General features: G+C 39.7%; 1 protein-coding gene across 1 annotated transcript in view; it reads right to left on the bottom strand.

Moving 5' to 3' along the window:
• The window catches only part of BICC1 (BicC family RNA binding protein 1), a 204313-nt gene extending 199575 nt beyond the window's left edge, over window positions 1-4738 (bottom strand). The window contains exon 1 of the mRNA XM_022560570.3: window positions 1416-4738. Coding sequence (XP_022416278.2) covers window positions 1416-1484 — 69 coding nt within the window. The 5' untranslated portion in view covers window positions 1485-4738. The remainder of the gene's footprint in view (window positions 1-1415) is intronic.
• Between the last annotated feature and the right edge of the window lie 21862 nt (window positions 4739-26600).

The raw sequence follows: 26600 nt of genomic DNA, 5'->3' as shown, positions 1-26600 counted from the left end.
TTAAGAAAGGCCGCCCAAACAAAGAAGGTAGCTCATCATATAGGATAGTACACCTCACCTTGCACTGTGAACTCTCCGATGTCATATGCCAGCCAAATGTTTGAAGTATGAATGCTGTGTGAATGCTTCCACATCTGAGCCTTTTTCCATTCTGTTTCTTCACCTAGAATGCCCTTCCCACCCACCCAAGCCTACCTCCACTTGGCTAATTTCTACTCTTCTAAAGACCTCAACAAGTCCTTTTGAATCTCCTCAAGTCCCAGTCAAGTGCTTAATCCTGTACAGCCCAGACTTTCCTGCTATTTATGTGGCTTTATCATCAAACACCAGACTAATTCCTTTAGAGCAGGGACTACACCTTGCTCATTTTGGTCTTTCCAGTGCGTTGCACAACACAGCAGGTGGTAAATATTTTCAGAATGAAGAAATGGCAATGCCAGTATCAGCTCTGAAAATATTCGCTTTCAATATCCTTGGAAGAGGATGAATGATGAAGTTGACCAAAAAAAAGTGCAGCTCACACAGAAGACAAGAGAATGAGGAGGGCTGTAAAAGCCACATCTGGTCACACAGATGTTTTCCAAAAGTTTGATGACCCTCTACAGTGATATTTAACCTCATCCGTAGTTGCTGCTGTATTTCACTCTGGGACAAACTGTGTTATTTCTTCCTACACACATGCCTTCTGGAAACCAACAACAAACACACAAATAAATTCAACTGAACAAAAGAAAGAAGAAGGGGGACTCGAGTCAATTTCTTTGACAAGACAGACATCTTCCCTTACATAAAACACTTATTTTCAAATAGAGCTAACCACCAGAATTCATCAACTGCTCTCCACACCATCTCAAATCATTTTCCATCAGTTCCTATTTCCCTCTCTGACTGACCAGGCTGGCTTCACTGAAGGTCAGAACTTACGGAGGGCAGCCGGGGACAGAATGGACTTGGTTACCATTTGCGAGCAAGCGGTCTAAATGGGGCATCTTTTGACAATTTTATTACCTCGCCCATGGTCAGGCTTACCAGAAATGAAGAAGCTGTGAGGGACTCCTTCTCTCCAGCCCCCCAGGTCAGGTATGTGTTTGGGGAAGGAGGAAACAGGCGGCAAAGAAGATAATCTGGGCAGCAGATCTGGCAGCCCTCACTGCCTCCTTGCCTCCAAGGGAAAACTTCATTAAATTTGCCCAGAAGGAGCCGCCTTTGAATGGTTACGTCCCAAACAGCCTACCACCCTTTCCTTGTCCCAAACAGCCTACCACCCTTTCCTTGCCCCAAGCATCTCCAGCTATCTTATCAAAACCTACTCTCCTTCCTATGGAAGGGGCGCTTTCAGGGGCTTCTAGTGTAGCTGCTGAGACAGGTACATTTCTCCTTAATTATCGCCAAGGCACAAGTAAAAAGTGACTTACCTTCTGAAAAAAGTCTTCCCCACTTTTGCCTTTTCCTTCAGCAGCAGCTGTAAATAAAAATGTATACATTTAAAATAGTTTCATTTTTCAATCTATGTATTCAAAAAACTCTCGAGTATCAGGTATGAGAATATAAAGGTAAACAAGGTACCAGCCTTGTTCCCCTAAAGCTCAGTGCCTGTCCGTAGGCCTCATCTGTAATGCAAAATGGATACAGAATAAAATACTAATCCAATCAATCAGACATCTTTAGATAACTTCACACTCCATTTTCTTGTCTGAAAGCCTCACAAGTCTCTATTTTCACACATAGATGAAAGTAGTCTTGTTTTCTCATAGTCAAGGAACCACATACATGAACAAATGCAACTACCAGTAGAATCAGCCGTAGTGCTGTGAGCACCTCCTGTCTATAATCAGTCCCAGGCGTGAGGTTGCCTTTTCAAGTGATGGCTCATCTGACAAGGCCTACTCAGAGCAATTTCAGTTTTATGCTTTGCAATGACTGTATAATCTACTTGGATTTCAGCTGGCATCACACACTACACTTTAACTCACTTCTTTATTCACATTTACAAAGAGAGAGACAAAACAACAAGGGAGTTAAAAAGTCTTGGTGAAGGTCCCAGACGACAAAATTTCACCTGAGATTAATGTGAAGGTCATTGCATTTGAACAATCGTTTTCATATCTGAATGGTAGCCTGTAAATAAAGGACAAATCCAGTTCTTTACGTGCAAAAGTTTTACGGTTCTGTGAACATTTTCTTTTTAATCTGTGGAGAGACAGGAACAAAGAGCTAAGGGCATCTTGCTTGCAATAGCATCAAATTGCACCTTTCAGAAGGCAAATACCAGGTCTCAGATTCAGGCACAGGGTGGAAGAGTTCCCTCCCTGCCCAGGACAGAGAAACAAGCAGGATCAAGAACTTCTGGAAATTGAAACCCAGAAGACTGTGGTACCCCAAACACCTAGTGGGCGATACCGTCAACGGGCCTGCCTGTAGGTGCACGAGTGTGTGTGTGTGTGTGTTTGTGTGTGTGTGTGTGTGTAACAAGGGCACTTGCTAAAATTATTAAAGACCCAGTAAGTGTGGCAGACATTCCGTTAAGTAGAGAATTCAAAATTCAAAGAAATCCTCTCTGCCCTCAAAAAGTAGTAAGTATTAACGTCTAAATTCTTTTGTCACCAACTTTAATTTCACAGTTAAATGTAAGATATCTTCTATAATTTTGTAAAAACGTGTATTTTTATTGACATGTTTTCATTTAAAAAACAGAGCAGAGTACATGTTTCTGTGATTTCCAAGGAGAGTTTGGGGAAATGGATGAAAACAAGAGCTAGAAAGAAATAATAAATTAAAAACTGTATTCTAATGTGTGGCAGCTAAACAGCCCCTCAATGATGTCTCGTCCTCATCCCTGGAACCTGTGAATATATTACCTTACATACGCAGAAGGCATTTTGCAGGTGTGATTAAATCAAGGGTCTGGCAGTGGGAAGTGTATCCTGAGTTATTCAGGTGGACCCACTGTAATCACGAGGGCCCTTTAAGAAGGGGGCATGAAGGTCAGAGCGCAAGGAGGCAATGTGACAACAGAAGCAGAGGGAGAAAGAAGGACGTGTGATGGCAAAAGGAGAGGGTCAGAGCATTAAAAGATACAGAGATGCTACACTGCTGACTTTGAAGGTGGACAAAGGGGTCACAAGCCAAGAAATATAGGCGCCCTCCAGAAGCTGGCAAAGGCAAGGAAATGGATTCTCCCCTACGGTCTTTGGGGGAAGTGCAGCCCTGCCAACACCTTGGTGTAGCCCAATGAAACACATTTCTGACTTCTGACCTCCAGAAGAGTAACAAAATAAATTTATGTTGCTGTAAGCCACTATACTTGTGAATTTGTTACAGCAGCAAAAGGAAACGAACGCACAATTCCAATACCATTTTAACTGTACTCTTTGCACAATAACCACATCATCAACAGCATGAACTAAAGCACAGGAACCAATGTGAGCATTTGAGTCACACACTTCCACAGATAGATTCTTTGTAGTTAACTCCACAACTTATGATTTTCACTCCAACTCAGAAATATACCAAAAGTAAAGCTTTTGAAAGAACATAAAAAGCAATTTCGAACAACAACAAAATACACAAAGCTCACTCTTTCTAAATAAACTGGCAAACTTGGTTGGTCCTAGCCAGAGGGGCCAGGAAGATAAAAGGTCGGCACCCTAACCTAATGACACAAATGCCTTGGGGGCACTTCAACTCAGCTACCTCTTGGGCTGGCTTTATCTCTAAAGCCAAAAATAGCTTAAAGGCACCCCTGCCCGATGACACAATTGCTTGGCAATGAAAACTGCATACTAGGGCACAAAGATTGGAAAAAAAAATTCTAGTGACATCGAGGGAACTCTTCTTTAAAAAGAAATTTTAGAATCAAAGGTATTTTCAAAGGCCTATCAAGCAAGGCAGAAAAACACCCCTTTCACCCGCAGGGAACCTCTTCACAAATTAAAATTCATCAGTTTAAATTTCATAATACAATTAATGTTTTATTACAGAAACTTCCTTTAGACACTTATTTTGCTCATGACAAACGCATTATGTCACAACCTTGAAATGCCCCTTCATGCCAAGACCAGCTAAACAGACTTCATAGAATGGCCTTTCAATCCCTGGATGAACAAAACGGGGGGAACTTCCTTAGTTGGACCCAAATTATAATTATGTTCCCAGAAAAACATCTAAAACTTAACCGGAAACCTGTACCTTTAGCAACCTTATCATCTGAGGAGGAACAGGAGGGAGGGAGCCAGAGATGGCACACTCGTTGACACCAAAAATCTCTGGCTTTTTTCATTCCAAATGTTTATGCACAAGAAACTCAAAATCTGAGCCTGATTTTCCCCTAAATCCTGAGACATGTCCATTTCCCAAGCCCACAAAGACCTGGTAAAAGCCTCTGGTGGGACTCTTGGGTAGCCACTGTCTCCAGTGCAAACCGTGGTGAGTCTGTCATCAGTCCTTGCTGGGAGCAGGCTTACCTCATTCCCAGGTTGCTGGGTCTCCTGCACAGCTTTTACTGACTCCACCCAAACAAAGCTACCAAGGCCACAGAAGCCAATCAAGGGAGAGCAACATTTCACCAGAAGTATTATCTGCCCTCCCCAAGAAGGATCCTTCTGAGCTCAAATTTGAGAGTTCCATTCTCAAACTTACTCTAAATTCCTCAGTATTAAAATATCAACTACGCTTGAAGTAGTGAGAGACTGGGAGGGAGGAGGTTTGTGGAGTATCTCTTTCTCAGTATAAACTTAGGAATATAAAATGTTCACTTTCATTCCACAAATATTTAAGTCCCACGCTGGTGACTCAAAATAGGCAATATAGACCTTCATTCAACTTACAACTTTGGCCAATATATTCAAAGCCACCCAACGAGTGAGATCAAGACAGAATTAAAATTCGATTCTAGAAACAACTTTCCCTAAGATCTTTCCACATTCACAACTCTATCCAAATTAAACGTATTAGAAATTTAATTTAGCTATTCTTATTCTGGACAACGCACTAAAGAGCTAGTCATTTTACTCTTAACTCAACACTAGAGCTGGGTAGCTACTGTTACGACTAAAGAAGAAAGCGTGCTACCAGGGAGACCATTTGAGAGTTGGATTGCAAGAAAAAATAGGAGGTATGGTAATTTCTTGACCCAATGGTTTTCTTTTTATTATGTTTGGAGGGGGAAACATCACCTGTGGAATGAGCCAACCCATACTTGATGTCATGGCATTCCCTGACCTTTGAAGTCTGATTGTATTCTGTGGTAGAACAGTTCTATCGAGCCTTCATTCTTATACACTGATACACCCTCATCTTTTTTACTCACAGTAACATAAACACACACATAACGATTTAGCAGGCTTTTTCTAACTGTCTTTACAACATGACTTCTGCCTGATGTTCCAAAAGTTAATTGTTTGATTGTAAAAACCCTGGATTATTCCTGCCAGTGAAAGCAACTGTCTTTATTTTCATGACACAGAACTCCAGGAATAAATTACTTCAATACTACTGAAACATGGCTTCATGGATTGTGCAGGTAAAGCATTTCATATTTTAAGCTGAACAATTCATTTTTTATGTTTATTATAATTTCTCCAATGCTTTACCCTATTTTATTTCATATTTTTGCTTCATAAGAAATATGGGATGGCAAAACCCACGGCCAATAAAAACAGCGAAAGTTGAAACAGGTGTAAACTATTACAGTCTCCCAAACTACAGGGAAAGTCTAGTTAATTACTGAATTAAAGATGGGGGAAAAAAGCTCGATTTTCAATTCTTCGCAGGGCAAATGGAAACTTCTTTAAATTCATTATGAAATGCTTTTCCATAACATCTGATGCTTTCTTTACACAGCCAAATCTAAAAACACAAGAGCTATGTATTTCATATTTAAAATATAGTATGGAATATCTTTAAACATTCCTTTGAAAAGCAATGGGTTTTTTTCACCCTTGTGGAATTTGACCAAGACAAAAACCAAATTCAAATTACACAAACTAATTGAGAAATAACTCTTCAAATCTGTGAAGAGGCCATCTTGAACTTCAGTGTGGGGTGCAGCCGTTTTGCAAGAGGAGCTCTGGTCTGAAGCGCTGGAGGCGAGGCCTCTGCACGTAGCACCCTGTGAGCAACTGAAACTAGACGAAGCACTGAGGAAAGAAAAAAGCTGCCCCCTGCCTCCCCAGGAGACCCACCAAGACCAGCAGGTGCACAGGTGACTTATGGCCAGTATTTTGGACAGAACAGGTCAGGAGAGCAGGAGAGGAACAGGAAGACTACCCAGGATTAAATTAGATGAAATGATTTTGGAGGAGAGTTAATAAAAAGAGAACTGGAGAGGGCAGACAGCAGAAGCAAGAAGAACTACAATCCTGCAGCCTGTGGAACAAAAACCACATTCACAGAATGATAGACAAGATGAAAAGGCAGAGGGCTATATACCAGATGAAGGAACAAGATAAAATCCCAGAAAAACAACTAAATGAAGTGCAGATAGGCAACCTTCCAGAAAAAGAATTCAGAATAATGATAGTGAAGATGATCCAGGACCTCGGAAAAAGAATGGAGGCAAAGATTGAGAAGATGCAAGAAATGTTTAACAAAGACCTAGAAGAATTAAAGAACAGAGATGAACAATACAATAACTGACATGAAAACTACACTAGAAGGAATCAATAGCAGAATAACTGAGGCAGAAGAATGTATAAGTGACCTGGAAGACAGAATGGTGGAATTCACTGCTGCGGAACAGACTAAAGAAAAAAGAATGAAAAGAAATGAAGACAGCCTAAGAGACCTCTGGGACAACATTAAACTCAACAACATTCGCACTATAGGGGTCCCAGAAGGAAAGAGAGAGAGAAAGGACCAGAGAAAATATTTGAAGAGATTATAGTTGAAAACTTCCCTAACATGGGAAAGGACATAGCCACCCAAGTCCAGGAAGCGCAGCGAGTCCCATACAAGATAAACCCAAGGAGAAACAGGTCGAGATACATAGTAAGCAAATTGGCAAAAATTAAAGACAAAGAAAAATTATTGAAAGCAGCAAGGGAAAAACGGCAAACAACATACAAGGGAACTCCCATAAGGTTAACAGCTGACTTCTCAGCAGAAACTCTACAAGCCAGAAGGGAGTGGCATGATATACTTAAAGTGATGAAAGGGAAGAACCTACAACCAAGATTACTCTACCCGGCAAGGATCTCATTCAGATTCGATGGAGAAATCAAAAGCTTTACAGAGAAGCAAAAGCTAAGAGAATTCAGCACCACCAAACCAGCTCTACAACAAATGCTAAAGGAACTTCTCTAAGTGGGAAACACAAGAGAAGAAAAGGACCTACAAAAACAAACCTAAAAAACTTAAGAAAATGGTCATAGGAACATACATATCGATAATTACCTTAAACCTGAATGGATTAAATGCTCCAACCAAAAGACACAGGCTTGCTGAATGGATACAAAAACAAGACCCATATATATGCTGTCTACAAGAGACCCACTTCAGACCCAGGGACACATACAGACTGAAAGTGAGGGGATGGAAAAAGATATTCCATGCAAATGGAAATCAAAAGAAAGCTGGAGTAGCTATACTCATATCCAATAAAATAGACTTTAAAATAAAGAATGTTACAAGAGACAAGGAAGGACACTACATAATGATCAAGGGATCAATCCAAGAAGAAGATATAACAATTATAAATATATATGCACCCAACATAGGAGCACCTCAATACGTAAGGCAACTGCTAACAGCTATAAAAGAGGAAATCGACAGTAACACAATAATAGTGGAGGACTTTAACACCTCACTTACACCAATGGGCAGATCATCCAAACAGAAAATTAATAAGGAAACACAAGCTTTAAATGACACAATAGACCAGAGAGATTTAATGGATATTTATAGGACGTTCCATCCAAAAAGAGCAGATTACACTTTCTTCTCAAGTGTGCACTGAACATTCTCCAGGATAGATCACATCTTGGGTCACAAATCAAGCCTCAGTAAATTTAAGAAAACTGAAATCATATAAAGCATCTTTTCTGACCATAATGCTATAAGATTAGAAATGAATTATAGGGAAAAAACTGTAAAAAACACAAACACATGTAGGCTAAACAATACGTTACTAAATAACCAAGAGAACACTGAAGAAATCAAAGAGGAAATCAAAAAATACCTAGAGACAAATGACAATGCAAACACGATGATCCAAAACCTATGGGATGCAGAAAAAGCAGTTCTAAGAGGGAAGTTTACAGCTACACAAGCCTACCTCAAGAAACAAGAAAAATCTCAAATAAACAATCTAACCTTACACCTAAAGGAACTAGAGAAAGAAAAACAAACAAAACCCAAAGTTAGCAGAAGAAAAGAAATCATAAAGATCAGAGCAGAAATAAATGAAATAGAAACAAAGAAAACAATATCAAAGATCAATAAAACTAAAAGTTGGTTCTTTGAGAAGATAAACAAAATTGATAAACCATTAGCCAGACTCATCAAGAAAAAGAGGGAGAGGACTCAAATCAATAAAATTAGAAATGAAAAAGACGTTACAACAGACACCGCAGAAATACAAAGCATCCTAAGAGACTGCTACAAGCAACTCTATGCCAATAAAATGGACAACCTGGAAGAAATGGACAAATTCTTAGAAAGGTATAACCTTCCAAGACTGAACCAGGAAGAAACAGAAAATATGAACAGACCAATCGCAAGTAATGAAATTGAAACTGTGATTAAAAATCTTCCAACAAACAAAAGTCCAGGACCAGATGGCTTCACAGGTGAATTCTATCAAACATTTAGAGAAGAGCTAACACCCATCCTTCTCAAACTCTTCCAAAAAACTGCAGAAAAGGAACACTCCCAAACTCATTCTATGAGGCCACCATCACCCTGATACCAAAACCAGACCAAGATACTACAAAAAAAAAGAAAATTACAGACCAATATCACTAATGAATATAGATGCAAAAAATCCTCAACAAAATACTAGCAAACAGAATCCAACAACACATCAAAAGGATCATACACCACGATCAAGTGGGATTTATCCCAGGGATGCAAGGATTCTTCAATATATGCAAATCAATCAATGTGATACACCATATTAACAAATTGAAGAATAAAAACCGTATGATCATCTCAGTAGATGCAGAGAAAGCTTTTGACAAAATTCAACACCCATTTATGATAAAAACTCTCCAGAAAGTGGGCATAGAGGGAACCTACCTCAACATAATAAAGGCCATATACGACAAACCCACAGCAAACATCATTCTCAATGGTGAAAAACTGAAAGCATTTCCTCTAAGATCAGGAACGAGACAAGGATGTCCACTCTCACCACTATTATTCAACATAGTTTTGGAAGTCCTAGCCATGGCAATCAGAGACAAAAAAGAAATAAAAGGAATACAAATTGGAAAAGAAGAAGGAAAACCGTCACTGTTTGCAGATGACATGATACTATACATAGAGAATCCTAAAAATGCCACCAGAAAACTACTAGAGCTAATCAATGAATTTGGTAAAGTTGCAGGATACAAAATTAATGCCCAGAAATCTCTTGCATTCCTATACATTAATGATGACAAATCTGAAAGAGAAATTAAGGAAACACTCCCATTTACCACTGCAACAAAAAGAATAAAAAATACCTAGGAATAAACCTACCAAGGGAGACAAAAGACCTGTATGCAGAAAACTATAAGACACTGATGAAAGAAATTAAAGATGAAAGAAACAGTTGGAGAGATATACCATGTTCTTGGATTGGAAGAATCAATACTGTGAAAATTACTATACTACCCAAAGCAATCTACAGATTCAATGCAATCCCTATCAAATTACCAATGGCATTTTTTACAGAACTAGAACAAATCATCTTAAAATTTGTATGGAGACACAAAAGACCCCGAATAGCCAAAGCAGTCTTGAGGGAAAAAAACGGAGCGGGAGGAAACAGACTCCCTGACTTCAGACTATACTACAAAGCTACATTCATCAAGACAATATGGTACTGGCACAAAAACATAAACATAGATCAATGGAACAAGATAGAAAGCCCAGAGATAAACCCATGCACCTATGGTCAACTAATCTATGACAAAGGAGGCAAAGATATACAATGGAGAAAAGACAGTCCCTTCAATAAGTAGTGCTGGGAAAACTGGACAGCTACATGTAAAAGAATGAAATTAGAACACTCCCTAACACCATACACAAAAATAAACTCAAAATGGATTCGATACCTAAATGTAAGACTGGACACGATAAAACTCTTAGAGGAAAACATAGGAAGAACACTCTGACATAAATCACAGCAAGATCTTTTCTGATCCACCTCCTAGAAAAATGGAAATAAAAACAAAAATAAACAAATAAGACCTAATGAAACTTCAAAGCTTTTGCACAGCAAAGGAAACCATAAACAAGACAAAAAGACAACCCTCAGAATGGGAGAAAATATTTGCAAACGAATCAACGGACAAAGGATTAATCTCTAAAATATATAAACATTATTTATCTATTTGTTTGTTTGCTTGTTTTGTTTTTGGCTGCTTTGGGTCTTCGTTGCTTTCTCATGCAGCTCAATATTAAAGAAACAAACAACCCAATCCAAAAATGGGCAGAAGACCTAAATAGACATTTCTCCAAAGAAGACATAAAGATGGCCAAGAAGCACATGAAAAGCTGCTCAACATCACTAATTATTAGAGAAATGCAAATCAAAACTACAATGAGGTATCACCTCACACCAGTTAGAATGGGCATCATCAGAAAATCTACAAACAACAAATGCTGGTGAAGGTGCGGAAAAAAGGGAACCCTCTTGCACTGTTGGTGGGAATGTAAATTGATACAGCCACTATGGAGAACAGTATGGAGGCTCCTTAAAAACTAAAAATAGAACTACCATATGACCCAGCAATCCCACTACTGGGCACATACCCAGAGAAAACCTTAATTCAAAAAGACACATGCACCCCAATGTTCATTTCAGCACTATTTACAATAGCCAGGTCATGGAAGCAACCTAAATGCCCATCAACAGACAAATGGATAAAGAAGTTGTGGTACATATATACAATGGAATGTTACTCAGCCATAAAAAGAACGAAATTGAGTCATTTGTTGAGACATGGATGGATCTAGAGACTGTCATACCAAGTGAGGTAAGTCAGAAAGAGAAAAACAAATATCGTATATTAACGCATGTATGTGGAATCTAGAAAAATGGTACAGATGAACCAGTTTGCAGGGCAGAAGTTGAGACACAGATGCAGAGAACAAAAGTATGGACACCAAGGGGGGAAAACCGCAGTGGGGTGGGGATGGTGGTGTGCTGAATTGGGCAATTGGGATTGACATGTATACACTGATTTGTATAAAATTGATGACTAATAAGAACCTGCAGTATAAAAAACAAACAAAAAAAAACTAATACTAAACTTTCTTTCGGTTATTTGTATGGAAATATGTTAATATAAATGTTTCAGACATTACATGAAATTTCTAAAAATCTTATATGTTCTGATATAATGTTATAAGTCATAATTCTAGTTATTACTTTAAAATATATATCTCACAAATGAGTAAAAAAAAAAATAAGAATAAGAATCTAAAAAAAAAAATCTGTGAAGATTCAGGGCATTACTCCCTTTTTTTTCCCACACATCCCAACTGTAGCACATTTGCAACTAAGAAGGTTGCTGCACCTTAAGTTCACCTGAAAGATAACTGTAACCATTTAGCTAGTTTGATTCTCCTGCAAAAATATTTTACTAACAACTTTTTAAAACATTCACTTATTGTATCGATGTAATCCATATGCTAAAAGAGCTTTACCATATATTTTATTTGTATATTACTGTTTTCAGTAAAGTTCCCTACAAGTCTACTGAAAGAAGAATCAGCAAAAGATGTAGAACGTGCAGTTCCTATATACTCCCAGAAAACTTGTGTTCAGCAATCATTATCTAACACTCTAGACTGGCATGCAAAGCTCTGAGAATTGATTGAAGAAATAGTGGACATTAAGTCAATTTATAAAGTTTCTTCAATTCTCAGTTAAAAACATTTAAATACTCCAGCCAACTGAAGAAAATCTCCAAGTTTAAACTCCAGTAGTAAATAGTGTCATTTGAAGGTTGTATATCACAGGAAGTGGGAGGATGTTCAGGCCTCACCATTCCTAAAACTCCCTACCTGCTTCCCAGAGTCAACTGAGAACAAAATGAAATTCACTCACCCTGAAAAAAAAAAAATCACGTATGCCTACAGAGAAACATCAAGAAACAGACAAAAATTAAATTTATCTTAACAGTGGCTGGATATTTAAGGATGGTTTTCCTCATCTTCTTATTTTTTCTTTAAATACTGTTTTATTTTTGCAGTTAAAAAAATTCCCATGTTCAAAAATGCAATAAATTGTGTACATTTGAGGGGGCTATAAAACAAGACGTACAAAATGATCAATTCTGTATTGAAGTATCATGTGTGCATATACATGTAATGTATATGCTAGGGGAAAAAAAGAAAGGATAAACAAAAAACATTAACAAGTGTTATTTGAGTGGTTGGATTATTGGGTCATTTATGGCTTCCTCCTTTGCATTTTTCATTTATTTATTTATTTGTTTGTTTGTTTTGGCTGCTTTGGGTCTTCGTTGCTTTCTCTAGTTGCAGCGAGTGGGGGCTACTCTTCATTGCAGTGCGCGGGCTTCTCACTATGGTGGCTTCTCATTACAGAGCACAGGCTCTAGGTGCGTGGGCTTCAGTAGCTGGGGCGCGCAGGCTCAGTAGTTGTGACTTGCGAGTTCTAGAGCACAGACTCAGTAGTTGTGGCGCACAGGCTTCAGTAGTTGTGGCACACGTGCTCAGCAGTTGTGGCTTGTGGGCTCTAGAGTGCAGGCTCAGTAGTTGTGGCGCACGGGCTTAGCTGCTCCGCGGCATGTGGGATCTTCCCGGACCAGGGCTCGAAACTATATCCCCTGCATTGGCAGGCAGATGCTCAACCACTGTGCCACCAGCGAAGCCCTGCATTTTTCAGAATGCCTTTAAATAGTTTGAATAAATAGCTTTTAATAGCCTCCAATTAGGAAAAAAAATCAGTTAAAATCATTTGAGGGCTTCCCTGGTGGCGCAGTGGTTGTGAGTCCGCCTGCCAATGCAGGGGACACGGGTTCGTGCCCCGGTCTGGGAAGATCCCACATGCCGCGGAGCGGCTGGGCCCGTGAGCCATGGCCGCTGAGCCTGCGCGTCCAGAGCCTGTGCTCCGCAACGGGAGAGGCCACAACAGTGAGAGGCCCGCGTACCGCCAAAAAAAAAAAAAAAAATCATTTGAAATACTTCTGCCTATTTGAGAATGAACCAAGTTTTTACCATTACTGGTTTGTCACAGCCTCATTTTCAGCCCACAGTGTAAGGCAATCTGGCAAAAGTCTAAAGGTCAAATGCAGACATAAGCTACCAAAGGAGACAAATCACTAATGTAATAGCAGAGACAGATAACAGTCCATAAAATCATGCCCAGTGTTGAACATCATACGCCTTAATCAACCTCGCACTATCTAGATTGAAATTCTGATTATGTGCAACTAACTCTGAGTAAAGAAGTTTTAACAACTTAATGCCTAGAGTAAGAAATTTCACAGCTGACAGAGTTACGGATGTGGAGAGCAAACTTATGGTTACCAGGGGGTAGAGGGGCGGGGAGGGATAAATTGGAAGATTGCGATTGGCGTGTACACACTACTATATATAGAATGGATGGCTGAGGGGGACCTACTTCTGTATAGCACAGGGAACTCTACTCGGTGCCTTGTGATGGCCTATATGGGGGGGCGGGGAGTCTGGAAAGGGATGGATACTGTATATGTATATGTATATGTATGGCTGATTCACTGTGCTGTACACCTGAGACTAACAAAACATTGTACATCAACTCCACTCCAATAAAAATTAAATATAATTTAAAAAGTGGATGGAATGCCAAGAAAGAAAGAAACAGAGAGAGAGAGAAGGAAGGAAAGAGAGAGAAAGAAAGAGAGAAAGAAAGAGAAAACTTCATAGCTGAAAACACTAAACAATCCAATATTTGGAAAACCTCTGTGAGTCACATCCAAATTTCATAGCTAGCCAAAAGACAGAAAGAGATGCTCTCTAAAATGCATGAATCAAAAGGAGAACATTTTTACTATATAGTTCTCGTTATACATAAATTATACATTAAAAGAAGGCCATTTTTACTGAAAGGTCACATCAAATAAAACATGAAATAAAAAGGATAACACCTATTATATTTCTATGTTATATTTAGATTTACCACATTCTAAAAGGGCTCAATGGCTAAGAGTTTGAAAGAAAAGAGATGGATCATCGATGATAATTTGAGCTAAGAGCATGGACCACTTACACCAAAAATCCAAGACATCCACTGAGGCTTTTTTTTTTTTTTTTCATTTCCCATCAAATTTTCAACAGAACTAATAGAAATGACATAGATAATGATGGGGTGAGGAGAGGAGTCCTGATCTCTTCTAACAATGGGGGCCACTGCTGCCTCTTTAAAGTTTCTACCTGCTAACTCTAACAATTAAGTCCTAGCCAGACTACACGTCTCAAAATTCAGATTTCAGGGGATTTTTTTTTTCCACGTTAAATCTCTCAGGGCAATAAACCTCTGCTAATATTCCAGTGCTGGGGACAATCTAAGCTGGTGGTGGCCCTGCCACACTCAGGGCACAGCAGGAGGCTGGAGCAAGGCCAGCGTTCTGTAATCTACAGGCTATATAGTTTCAGAAAGCATCTGTTGCTGTCAAACGTAAGAAAACAAATATTCACCAAAATCTGAGAACATCTAAATTACATTATTCATTGCTTCAAGCTAACTTGAACTCTTCAAGAAACTCTGGCTAAGAGTTTATTCAGACTTCAAATTTATTGGCCTGCAATGAAGACTTCCTTGTGGGCTAATGACCCTGACATACATCCATGGACTTTGAGTCCAACTGATTAACAGAAACTTTGGTCGTGTCAAATGTCTTGTGTTCACACCCTATTTCTTCATACATAAGCAACCTCTGAAGCACCATTTAGTTTGGCCTGTGGTCACAAACACTATTTGACAACTTTGGAGTTTTTACATAATATTAGTTTTTTATTTAAAGCAACACTCTTCTAGCTTTATGAAAAGCTAAAGGATATTCCTGACCTTTATATAGCTTATGGATCTTACCATTGAGCTGTGCTGTCTAAAATGATAACCAATGGCTGCTGTGGCTACTGAGTGCTTGAAATATGGCTAGTCTGAACCAGATGTGCTGAAAGAATAAACACAGTGGATTTCAAAGACAGTACAAAAGAAAGTAAAACCTCATTAATAATTTTTGATTATATGTTGAAATGATACCATTTTCATATATTGGATTAAAGAAAACTATATTAAAATTAACCTCACCTGTTTTGTTTCTTTCTCGTGTGGTTGTAAGATTTTAAATTACACTGTGGTTCGCATTACATTTCCATGTCACTGTGTTACTATAGGGGATAATAACTTTGCTACTACCCAAAGACGGTTGCAAAGATTCAAGTAGAGAGCATAGTGACAGGTCCGAAGGACCAAAAACAAGGAATACTTCCAAAGAGAAGGAGTCAGCAGCTTGAAATCCAAGCTGTATCTGTCTTAAACCCCTGGGAACATTTTGAGGGAAAAAGAAAAAGGTTGCCTGGTGTTTGTGGGGGTGCTGGGAGGGTTAAGGAATTAGAGTAGCTTGAATAAAATATGTAACATTAATAACCATTTCCTTAATATCCAGCTTTGGCCCAACCCAAAACTATTTAAGAGTTTATGTGGATGGTTATTTAACAGAATGACGTTTATATTTCTTTTGTGTTTGTAATAACATGGCAATGGAGCAAGCCAACTTGTTTTAAATCAGAACCAAATGTGTTCCAGGCATGTTTAAAGTTCAGGTTATGTGCAGAAATCGGATACAGGGCAATCTGTTTGCTATTCTCCTCCACCAAAATGGGTGCAGGGGTGGGAGGGGGCAAAGATGTGCTTCCTTACATCAGGGCTACTCCAATTCATCTTAACGCTGAAAGACTCATTTACTGATTCATTTAAACAATACTTATTTAGCACCTGAGGCATATAAAGAGGAGATCAACGCTGTGGAGTCAGAGAAAACTAGGTTCACCTCTAGGTTTGCCACTGACTAGCAGTATAACTCCAAGTGATTGAGCCTCCCAAAGGCTCTATTTTCACCTCCAAAAATGCAAATAGGCACTCTATAAGAATTTAATAAATGGAAACCTGCAACTTTGACCTCAAAGAACTTATGGTCTTACCTGTAAGTTCTTTGAAGTTAGTAATTTAACATGACAAGACTCTGAAAGGTTGAACATCATATGGGAGTCACAGGTAACAGGAATTCAAAGTATGGACATGGTAGGGAGCTTCTGAGCTGACTGTTTAACATGGGAAAGGACTGAGACGTGGGGAGATGTGGAAAGTAAAATCTGGTCAGGGAGAATGCTGTGAATACCCATGTCTGTCAAAAACTTTAGTTTCCCTTTTATGTGCCTCAGAGCACTTAAAATAGCCCCTCTTCCTAAAAGGAGCTGTAGGTGCAGGACAGCAGAGAGGAAGGACAGCAGTGACTGGGGGCAGGAATTCCTTAAGTCAGCTCACAGTGATGCTCCTGAGGAAGCACCACTCCTCAGAGGCACATTCGGAAATACGTGGGTGTTTTCTGTCGTCACAGGATGGGGCACTGGTGCAGACATTTAGCATCCATCCAGGGTAGTCACAAAGAATCCAGCTCGATAAAGAAGTGTCCTACCCATTAACGCCAAGACCCTTAGCTGAGCAATACTGGTAAGGGTGTTTCTTTTTCAAATGTTCTTTTTTTCAGTAAATGATCTAAATAGTGCATATCTATGCCTCTTCTCCTTTCTATACTGTCAGTGACTTAGACTTACTCAAGGACCATGCACTGCCATGAAAACCGTTCCTATTTAGGGTTAGAATTTCCTCCTAGGTGCTCCACAAGTGTGGTTCTAATGCATGATATTCTAATTCAGGACCTTAGCTGAGGTACTGCTCTACGTGGTGGGGACTGCACTGTGATAAGACAGCCATAGAGCAGTTATTTACCTTGAAATGTATATCAGCGTACAAGGTCACTCCCCAGTTGGCAAGGACCACCAGTCAACAAATCCCACCAATGCAAAATGTTTTAGTGCCTCACTCGAAAATATGAACAAGAGCAAAACAAAATGACAGAAGGAGGAGGGGGAAGAGGAGATGAAGGGGAAGGAGAAGAAGGAAAAAGAAGAGGAGGATGGGGAAAGGGGGAGAGGAGGAGAGGAGGAAAGGAGAACAGGGCAGGAGGATGTGGGGAGGAAGAGAAAGACGAAGGACGAGGTGACAGTAAGGAAGGACAGGGTAGGGAACAGGGGAAGACAGAGGAAGGAGAAGGGGGATTTTTTTAAACCTACAGTATTATAAGGAGAAGAAAAACTACCGCATTCCAAAAAATGGGATACTATTTTTAAAAGAAAAATATTTACAATATTTTTTTGTAATTGAATCTTGTAAAATTTTGTAAAAGAATCTTGTAATTCTTACAATTACAAGAAAAAACCTTGTAAACTAAAAATAAAACAAAAATAACACAACAGTATCCAAAATTTGGAAAATTTTTAAAATCTCCCAGAAAGGAGAACAAGAGGACACACGTATATAAAATAAAGGAGGAAAGATAACTTTTTTTTTTTTAAGTTCAATCCAAGAGTCCAAAACCAACTAACCAAATTTCCAGAAAGAAAGAAAACAGATAGACTATAAACTGGATAGGGGATTCCCTGGTGGAGCAGTGGTTAAGAACCTGCCTGCCAATGCAGGGGACACGGGTTCGAGCCCTGGTCTGGGGAGATCCCACATGCCGCGGAGCAACTACGCCCATGTGCCACCACTACTGAGCCTGCATTCTAGAGCCCACGAGCCACAACTACTGAGCCCACATGCCACAACTACTGAAGCACGGCAGAGCCCGTGCTCCTCAACAAGAGAAGTCACTGCAATGAGAAGCCCACGCACTGCAACAAAGAGTAGTCCCCACTCGCCGCAACTAGAGAAAGCCCACGCACAGCAACGAAGACCCAACGCAGCCAAAAAAAAAAAAATATATATATATATATATATATATACATATATATAAACTGGATAGAAAATATCAAAGAAATATACCAGAAAATTTCCAGAATTAAAATGTTTCTATATTGATAAAGCAAACTAAGTATCTAAGCTGATATGAATGAATGAAAAAATACCCTTATCAAGGCACAGCCTACTGAAATTTCACGCCTGAACTAAAAGCATCTTAAAATCTTCCAGAGAGACTATAACAAGTCATAGGCAATTACAATAGTATCATAATTCTCATTCATGCTATAGAAAGCTACATTATAATAAAGTAAAGCCTTAAATTCTAAGGGAAAATGATTTTCAACCCAAAATTCTTTATATGGCTAAAATTTCAGTCAAGCAGAAGGAAACAGTGACATTTTCAGGCATGCGAAGTTGAAAAAAAAATTACTTCCCTACTACTTCCTGGCACTATTCGAAGTTGCATGCTACCAAAATGAGGAACTGAGTCAAGGAAGTGAGAGACTTTCCTGAATACAGACAACTGAGAGTTAAAGACAGAAAAGAGGGGGGAAAAAAAGAATTTCCAGGATGGAAGCAGAAAACATTCCTCAGATGGTAAGGGCATCCCAAGATGACAGCTGTACAGCCAGCCCAGGAGGCAAATGGCAAAGGCTGGATCATGACAACCAACTTCAGGCAGAAGATTTATCAGGGGAAAAAAAAAAGGAACTAATTATCTGACATCTTGACCATGGAGAAAACTATATTGAGAGGATACAGAGATTGTGGAAAGAACCTGTGATAAGTATAAAAATATTAAGCTCAAGGAAAAAAACAAGGCAATTGTTAACTCCAGGGAAAACAAAATTCTGTCAAAAAAGGAAATGAAATCTTTGTATATTCCTGGGCTTGGCAGGGAACAGCAAGAGCATACATAATATAAACACTGAATACTGAATATTGATTTAACCAAAACTTGTGATTTAACTTTATTGGGAAGAGAAGGGAGGAGAAAAGTGAACAACTAAATCCTTTCTACCACACAAGAGTACAGCAGAATATGTATGAAAGAAATGAATCAAGAGAAAGCGATAAGAATAGATTATTTAGAAAATGGAGAAACAATACTAGGAGAAACAGCTCAAAGAGTAAAAAGTGGCTTCATCTAAGGAACAGAACATGGTGTTGTAGATAGGGGTACTATGATTTTTTAATAAGCCTTTTTATACAATTTCATTTTTAAACCCTATGTATGTATTGTTTGATGATCATTTTTAATATCCTGGCCAATTTCAGTACTCTGGCCACAGAAAGAACATAATGGACAAGTGTGAAAATCTGGCCTAAGGCCATTACAACTACACTTGCTAAGTACAAAGTCGACCTAATGTTCTTCCATGATTTGTAAAGATAGTAATTATGCTTTTGCTTAATTTTTTTTATCTTGACCTCATAGTATTTATACTGACATCTTATTTTAAAAGATTCTGGTTAAAGTTGAGTGGTTTAAGTATCAGACAATGAAACAACAGCAGCAAAAAGAAAATGTTACTTTTTCACTGCAGCCTTCAAGACAGCAGTAGCAGGAATTCCCTGGTGGTCCAGCAGTTAGGGTTCCGTGCTTCCACTGGAGGAGGCACGGGTTTGATCCCTGGTTGGGGAACAAAGATCCTGCATGCTGCGTGGCGCAGCCAAAAAAAAAAAAAAAACAAAGACAGCAGTAGCAAGGCTTCTTGCAAGTGGGTTCCGCTTTCCCACCTCCCCAGAGTGGGACTGGGCAGCACCACACTAGGAATGTCAGGGGACAAAGGTGGCATTAAGTGAACCACTCAAGGGGCAACAGACTGGAGGAGCCCTTTTACTTTGAAGTCTTCTTGGCAGTGCAGAATCCAGTGGGAAGACAGAGCAGAAAACGGCGAGCCAAATGGAAAGGCAGTGGGGCAGACGACGCCCGCAGCAGTCAAAAAACAAGACAGGTCTTTGCACATAACGGACAGATCTGAACGTATCTGAAGATCATTAAGAACAATTACACAGGCCTACCCAATATTGGTGATGCTTCATATTACTTATGCACTAAATCGAGTACTAAATGAGTGTCTAGCTGTCCACTTTTCTATGACTTTAGAAATTGTACCAACAGAATGTCGTTGTCCTCCCACTCTAATAACTATTACGGAAGATTGTAATCTTCACTACAAGGAGGACTCCACCTCTGTCAATGTACCATCTATATACTTTCACTTGCTCCACAAAAGTAACCCGTGAACTACCAAATGGACAATTAATTCACATGGTCTTTCCATAATCTTTTAAGTTGTCGATACATTTAACTATATCACAAAATTTACCTTTTTTTCACTGGATGCTCCCACTAGCTCAAATAATCTGCTGAAGCAAACAAACCAACTGGACAATGGCTTTCTAATATTCCAGTGGACTGTAGTTATATCAACTCAAAGACACACGGGGGAGACGGGTGCTCATGGAAAAAAATCATATTCGTGGGCCCTACCCTCAGATCCCAGTGAATCTTAATCATTGCGGGGGCCTGGGAATCTGAATTTTTATGAACACATCAGATAATTCTCACACACAGTTAAGTCTCGAGCATTGAGACACTGCCAAAATCACGTGGTGATGTCAGTGCTTTTCTTTCCAAACTCTCAGTCAAATTGGTTTTCTATCATCCTAGCCAGCTGCCCATCGCCATCCACTGCACTTTTCACCTGAACCCCAGGGCTACAGAGAAATACAATTATTCTGAGGCAAGTAAAGGATTTAAATCTGACAACCTAAGTCATTCTCGGCATTAAGGCCACGCCAGTGCTCTGGATATGCAGCCTAATTCACTACAGCCTCGAGAAGCTTTCTGGGCTAACTAAAGGATGGCAGAAGCAGTCACAGACTTGCATGTTACTGTGAAAACTGCTTCCAGCCTTTTCTCAACTTGCTCTACTCAAGGCCTGTTGAGCCAACACTGCCTCACACTGTATCTCATTAGAAGAGGTCTCAAGTGCTAATATAATCAGCAGGTGTTCAGTAGGCCTGGAGAACGTTTTCCTCCACTCAAGAGGACTGGGTCTATAATCTACAGGTTTATGGAACGAGTTCAGATATGCAAGACAGCAAAGGAAGTCATTCAGAGAGGATCTGACCTACGACCCCACCAGGTCCTTCCTCCACAGCCAGCTGCACAATTCCACCTTCTGTAAAACGTGGCTTTGCATAATCAAGTTACTACAGATCAAGGCATCCTCATTCGGAACGCCTAGGAAAACATTTAGGGGAGCTCTCATTTCTTAAACTCAGCAGTTTGCTGCCGATAAATCACAAGCCTGTTTTTAGGAAATTAAGCAGACGCCCTCCTCTCAAGACATTTAGTCTGAAAAAAGATAAACTCTTTGAGGGCTAAGCCATCAATTCTCATCTCTGAAAAGAATCATTTGTTTTTGTTAAAGCTGATCGAAATCTAACATCTGATTATAATTTATTCCATTTAAAGGCCTTGGTTGGTTAACATGAATTCATTTTTCATCAGTAGGCAGAAAACTACCTTTAAATGTGGTTTTCATCTCAAACAATGCTTGAGGAGTAATTTTAAGGTAATAGTCTTTGGCCTAGGATAAAAGTTATAATCGATATCGTTACCTCGATTTCCTTTCATAAAATATGTGCGTATATTTACGATGCAAACATGGTGGTCATATTCTAAGCCATAGCTTTATTCTTCTTCCCAGAATTGTAACTTTGGTTAAGGATCACATTCTATCTCAATTAAAATTAATCTGCTGTAATAGCAATGTGGGCCTGGATGTATTCATTTTCTTCTATCTTCTCAGCAGCTTTTTGTACTCTGTTTACTTTAGGAAGTTTAAACTCATTTTTCTTAAGTTCAAGGAACTTAAATGTCTCAGGCCTTGATTATTCACCAGTCTCAAAATATTCAAGCTTTTCTGAAAAGGTAATGAAAATTTCGTTGCCAGCCCTGGGTTGACAGTTGGCAATGCTCTGTCAAGCTCTGGGTGTTCATGCTTAAAGCACCTATCCTGAAACATGAAGTGTAAAATACTCTAGATTATCTTTCTGATTTTGCTAAATCTGTTTAGGTTAATTTCAGAATGGTTTGAAAATAAATTCTTGATATAGATATAAGGGGTCAGATGTAATACCTGCATCCATACTTTTTTTTAAATGGTGTATTTTCCCAGAGAATTTAAAGATTTTATCTCAAGGTTTTATAATTTCTAAAACTATGTTATAATAACCATAAAGTTCAGTAATATCGTGAGCGTCAGTAAGAATATAGTGCTTGCAGAGTGAAGTATAAATTCACATAATCATTTCGGAAAGTAATTTGGTTTACATAAAGAATAATTGTAGGGCTTGCCTGGTGGCACAGTGGTTAAGAATCTGCCTGCCAATGTAGGGGACACGGGTTCGAGCCCTGGTCCGGGAAGATCCCACATGCCGCGGAGCAACGAAGCCCGTGCACCACAACTACTGAGCCTACGCTCTAGAGCCCGCGAGCCACAACTACTGAGCCCACACGCCCCAACTACTGACGCCCATGTGCCTAGAGCCCGTGCTCCACAACAAGAGAAGCCACCGCGATGAGAAGCCCGCGCTCCGCCACAAAGAGTAGCACCCGCTCACTGCAACTACAGAAAGCCCAGGCGTAGCAACAAAGACCCAGTGCAGCAATCAATAAATAAATTTATTTTTTTTAAAAAAAAGAATTGTTAGTCTATTTCTAGGAGACTAGGTCCTAAGAATATAACCCAAAACATGAAATAGAGAAGAAAAACTATCAGCACAAATGTGTTCATTTTAGTAATATTTAAAATAAGCAAAAGGCATGGCAAAAGCAATATGAGAATTAAGAAAATTTAGATATAGGCACTTATTCAAACATTTTAAAGTTATTTGAAAAGATGGTTGTGATGATTTGCAAAAGGTGAAGCAGTAAAGAAACAATGATTATAATAAACTATCCAGTAAAAATAAAACTTTTAAATAGGCATGATTTTTAAATGGGTCATAAAATTGTATGTGAAATATGATTACAACTATTATTTTTTAAATATACACACAAAAACTAGGGATGTTCATCAAAAGGCCAAAATGTGTATGCTATGAAAGAACATGATTACTATATTATAGTATTATTTTTTTCCATTTCCCAATTTTTCTTGGGCTACAGCTGCAGTACTCTGAAAATGACCCCATACCTAAAAGTAAAAACCACTTAAGAGTTTTTATCATAAGTCTAATCATTTTCAAAATTATTTTGAAATAATTTTCAAAATTATCTCCTTTGAAAAAATAAGAACTTTATGAATTTGTATTAACTCATATATCTAACTAAACCCAGTAAAGCCTGTATTTACAAAGGCTATTTAAGATTAACGACGTCAAGCAGAGGGATAAACTAGGAGACCGGGACTGACATATACACACTACTATATATAAAACAGGTAAGTACTAAGGACCTACTGTATGGCACAAGGAACTCTACTCAGTACTGTAATGGCCTATATGGGAAAAGAATCTAAAGAAGAGTGGATATACATATATGTATAACCGGTTCACTTTACTGTACAGCAGAAACTAGCATAACATTGTCAATCAACTATACTCCCATTAAAAAAAAAAAGGTTAACAAAGTCAAAACAAATGTACCAAACAGTACATCTTGCCCAAATTCTTCAAAAGTCTACCCAAGCTAGAATGCCTGCCTTCTAGTAGGTGCTGCCAAGCTCCTCCCACTGTTGTGAGGTAGAGACAGCCTCCACCTTCCCATTCCCTGGTCCTGATTCCACACAGACTCTTCCCCTATACAAGGCAGTCAGCTTAACTGTACCTGCTCAGCGTCTATAAACAGAACTCTACAGCTGTGGGGCTTCCAAATAAGCACGTTTTACGAGCACAAATCACGAGCCAACAAAAACGGTTTTGAAAAATGGGGTGCTATGTTACGTGCCTGTTATAGCAGCAAAGGCTGAGCGTCAACTTCTCAAAATAGCGCTGCTGTTCACACCAAGAGAAACCCCCCCCACACTCACGAGCAGAGACAATGAGGGCCAAGGGAAGAGCAAAGAGTTCACCTCCAGCACTGAAGAAAGAATATCTCGAGCTTCAGTGGATGCATCTTGAAGCAATTCGTAACCAATCTTTGCCCAAAGAACGTCTCAAAGCGCAAGGAATCACAAAACAGAAGTGCGGGTGTTCCTTCCCATCCCTGTTCTACTAGATTTTGCAAAAGACAATCAAAATTGCATTGGTTTAAGCAAGAATGCTCTCTGGGAGGCACTCAAGTGGCTACAGTGTATGAAGAAATATTCCCATCAGAAAAAAAAGTCTCCTGTACTTGTCACCGTCCTGCCCCTGAAATGCAGGGAAACTGGTCTCAAATTTTTTAAATGGAGATGCTCCTTGGTCAAGCAATCCACACTGATCTGCTACTGTGTCCTTCCCTCTTCCAGGTGGAAATGATGGGAGAAGAAGAGGACAGGTAAGTAAGAGAAAATTAAGAAGAATTGTTTAAAAATTATTTGAAGGACTTAAAGTTAGGAAGAAAATCAACATCACTGGAGACTATTCTCTAAAGACAGTTGATACTGACCAGGGTTCTTGGTCTTCCCCAATCAACAGAAATTGCCTAGAGGCCAGACAAGAAATTCAGGCAAGGCTTTATTGGGGCTTTCCCTGTCTGCTCAACAGTTACAGACGCGCCCCCAAAGTTAACCTGGTTCCTTCCCTTTCTAGGCCCTCCACCTCCATTTTTTTTTTAGTATTTATTTATTTATTTGGTTGCACCGGGTCTTAGTTGCACCAGGCGGGCTCCTTAGTTGTGGCATGAGAACTCCTAGTTGCAGCATGCATGTGGGATCTAGTTCCCTGGCCAGGGATCAAACCCGGGCCCCCTGCATTGGGAGCATGCAGTCTTAACTACTGTGCCACCAGGGAAGTCCCTGTAGGCCCTTTAATGGCTATTGTTGTTGTTCTCCTTTTTAGCCCTTGTTTATTTAACCTTTTGATTGAATTTGTGTCTTCTAGGCTGCAACAGTTTGAAGCAAGGCTCATGATGGCTCAAGGAACTCAATCCATTCCAGCAGAGGGTGGCCCAGGTCCCTATAGGTCCTTGGAACAGTTAGCAAGGGACTTCTACACCTCTAGGGTAGGCTAGGGTCTGTGGCCCCTGTCCAGCAGAAAGAAGTTTCAGAAGAAGAGACCTTCGGTCCCTTACCCCTTAAGAATAAGGGTGTAGAGTCTCTCGGGGGAGAATGAGACAGGCTGGGACCTGGAACCCTTTGCTGCAGTGCTTGCACCTGGATGAACCTCTCCTTCCGCAACAAAATACAAAGAAACTGTAAGCGACTAAAAATAACCACATGCATGCCAGCAAATTCTGGACGAAAGATACAAAAAGACCAAAAACCTCAACGGCCACTTCCGAGGAGCTGGGAGCAAAAGCAGGGAACTGGGAACAAAATACAAAGAAACTGTAAGCGACTAAAAATAACCACATGCATGCAGGCAAATTCTGGACGAAAGATACAAAAAGACCAAAAAACCTCAACTGCCACTTCCGAAGAGCTGGGAGCAAAAGCAGGGAACTGCGCTCACCCCCTGCACACACCACCACCAGAGGGGTGGGCAGACCACCTAAGCAGCCCCTCCAGCCCTACCCCCGGACACGCCCCTACCACCCCATACAAGGAACAAGCTGGTCCCCCCGAAGGTGGGGACACGCAAGGGAGACTCGCTCCCCCCTGCTGCAGCAGGGGACCCAATAAAGCCTTGCCTGAATTTCCTGTCTGGCCTCTGGTCAATTTCTATTGACTGGGGAAGGCCAAGAACCCTGGTCGGTATCAAGTGACTCAAAATCTAACTGTCCCAACTTTCTCCACCATCTTCCCCCCAGCCCTCACCAAAGAAAAAAAATGAACAATGACAAAAGAGAGAGCAAAGAATATTATCCCAAACTAATAGCCATATGTGGAATACTGCGTGTATTTCTCATCAAGACACCTGAAGAAAGGACTGTGTCCAGATAAGACCAATTAATATAATGAACAAGGTATTTATTAGAGACTACTTATCCTCTAACAAAGTTTTCTGTGGAAACTTTCATTCTAGGGAGGAGAAGTTGAGAACATCATAAAATCTCATCTATAAAATTATAAAAGGTACGCAGAAAATACGAAGGTTTGTCACATTCTGGGAAATTATGTATTCTAGAAATACATGCACCACCACCTCATCTTGAAAAACACTGCTAAGCACTACTTTACATGCGGTTAGCAAACCTATGAAACTTGGTGGCAGACCTGAGAAACAGAACTAGGTGCGAAAAGGATTCAGAGCAATTCATTCACTCCACAGTCCACAAGGAGAGAGTGTGTTTTGAGAAGCTGGGGGTCCACGGGGTCAA

This window comes from Delphinapterus leucas, chromosome 16 (assembly GCF_059928025.1).
Source record: "Delphinapterus leucas isolate spDelLeu-1000000601 "Yukka" chromosome 16, BTC_Dleu_Yukka2, whole genome shotgun sequence".
Taxonomy (NCBI): domain Eukaryota; kingdom Metazoa; phylum Chordata; class Mammalia; order Artiodactyla; family Monodontidae; genus Delphinapterus; species Delphinapterus leucas.
The sequence above is the reverse complement of the archived record's forward strand: the minus strand, read 5'-3'. Positions and strand labels throughout refer to the sequence as shown.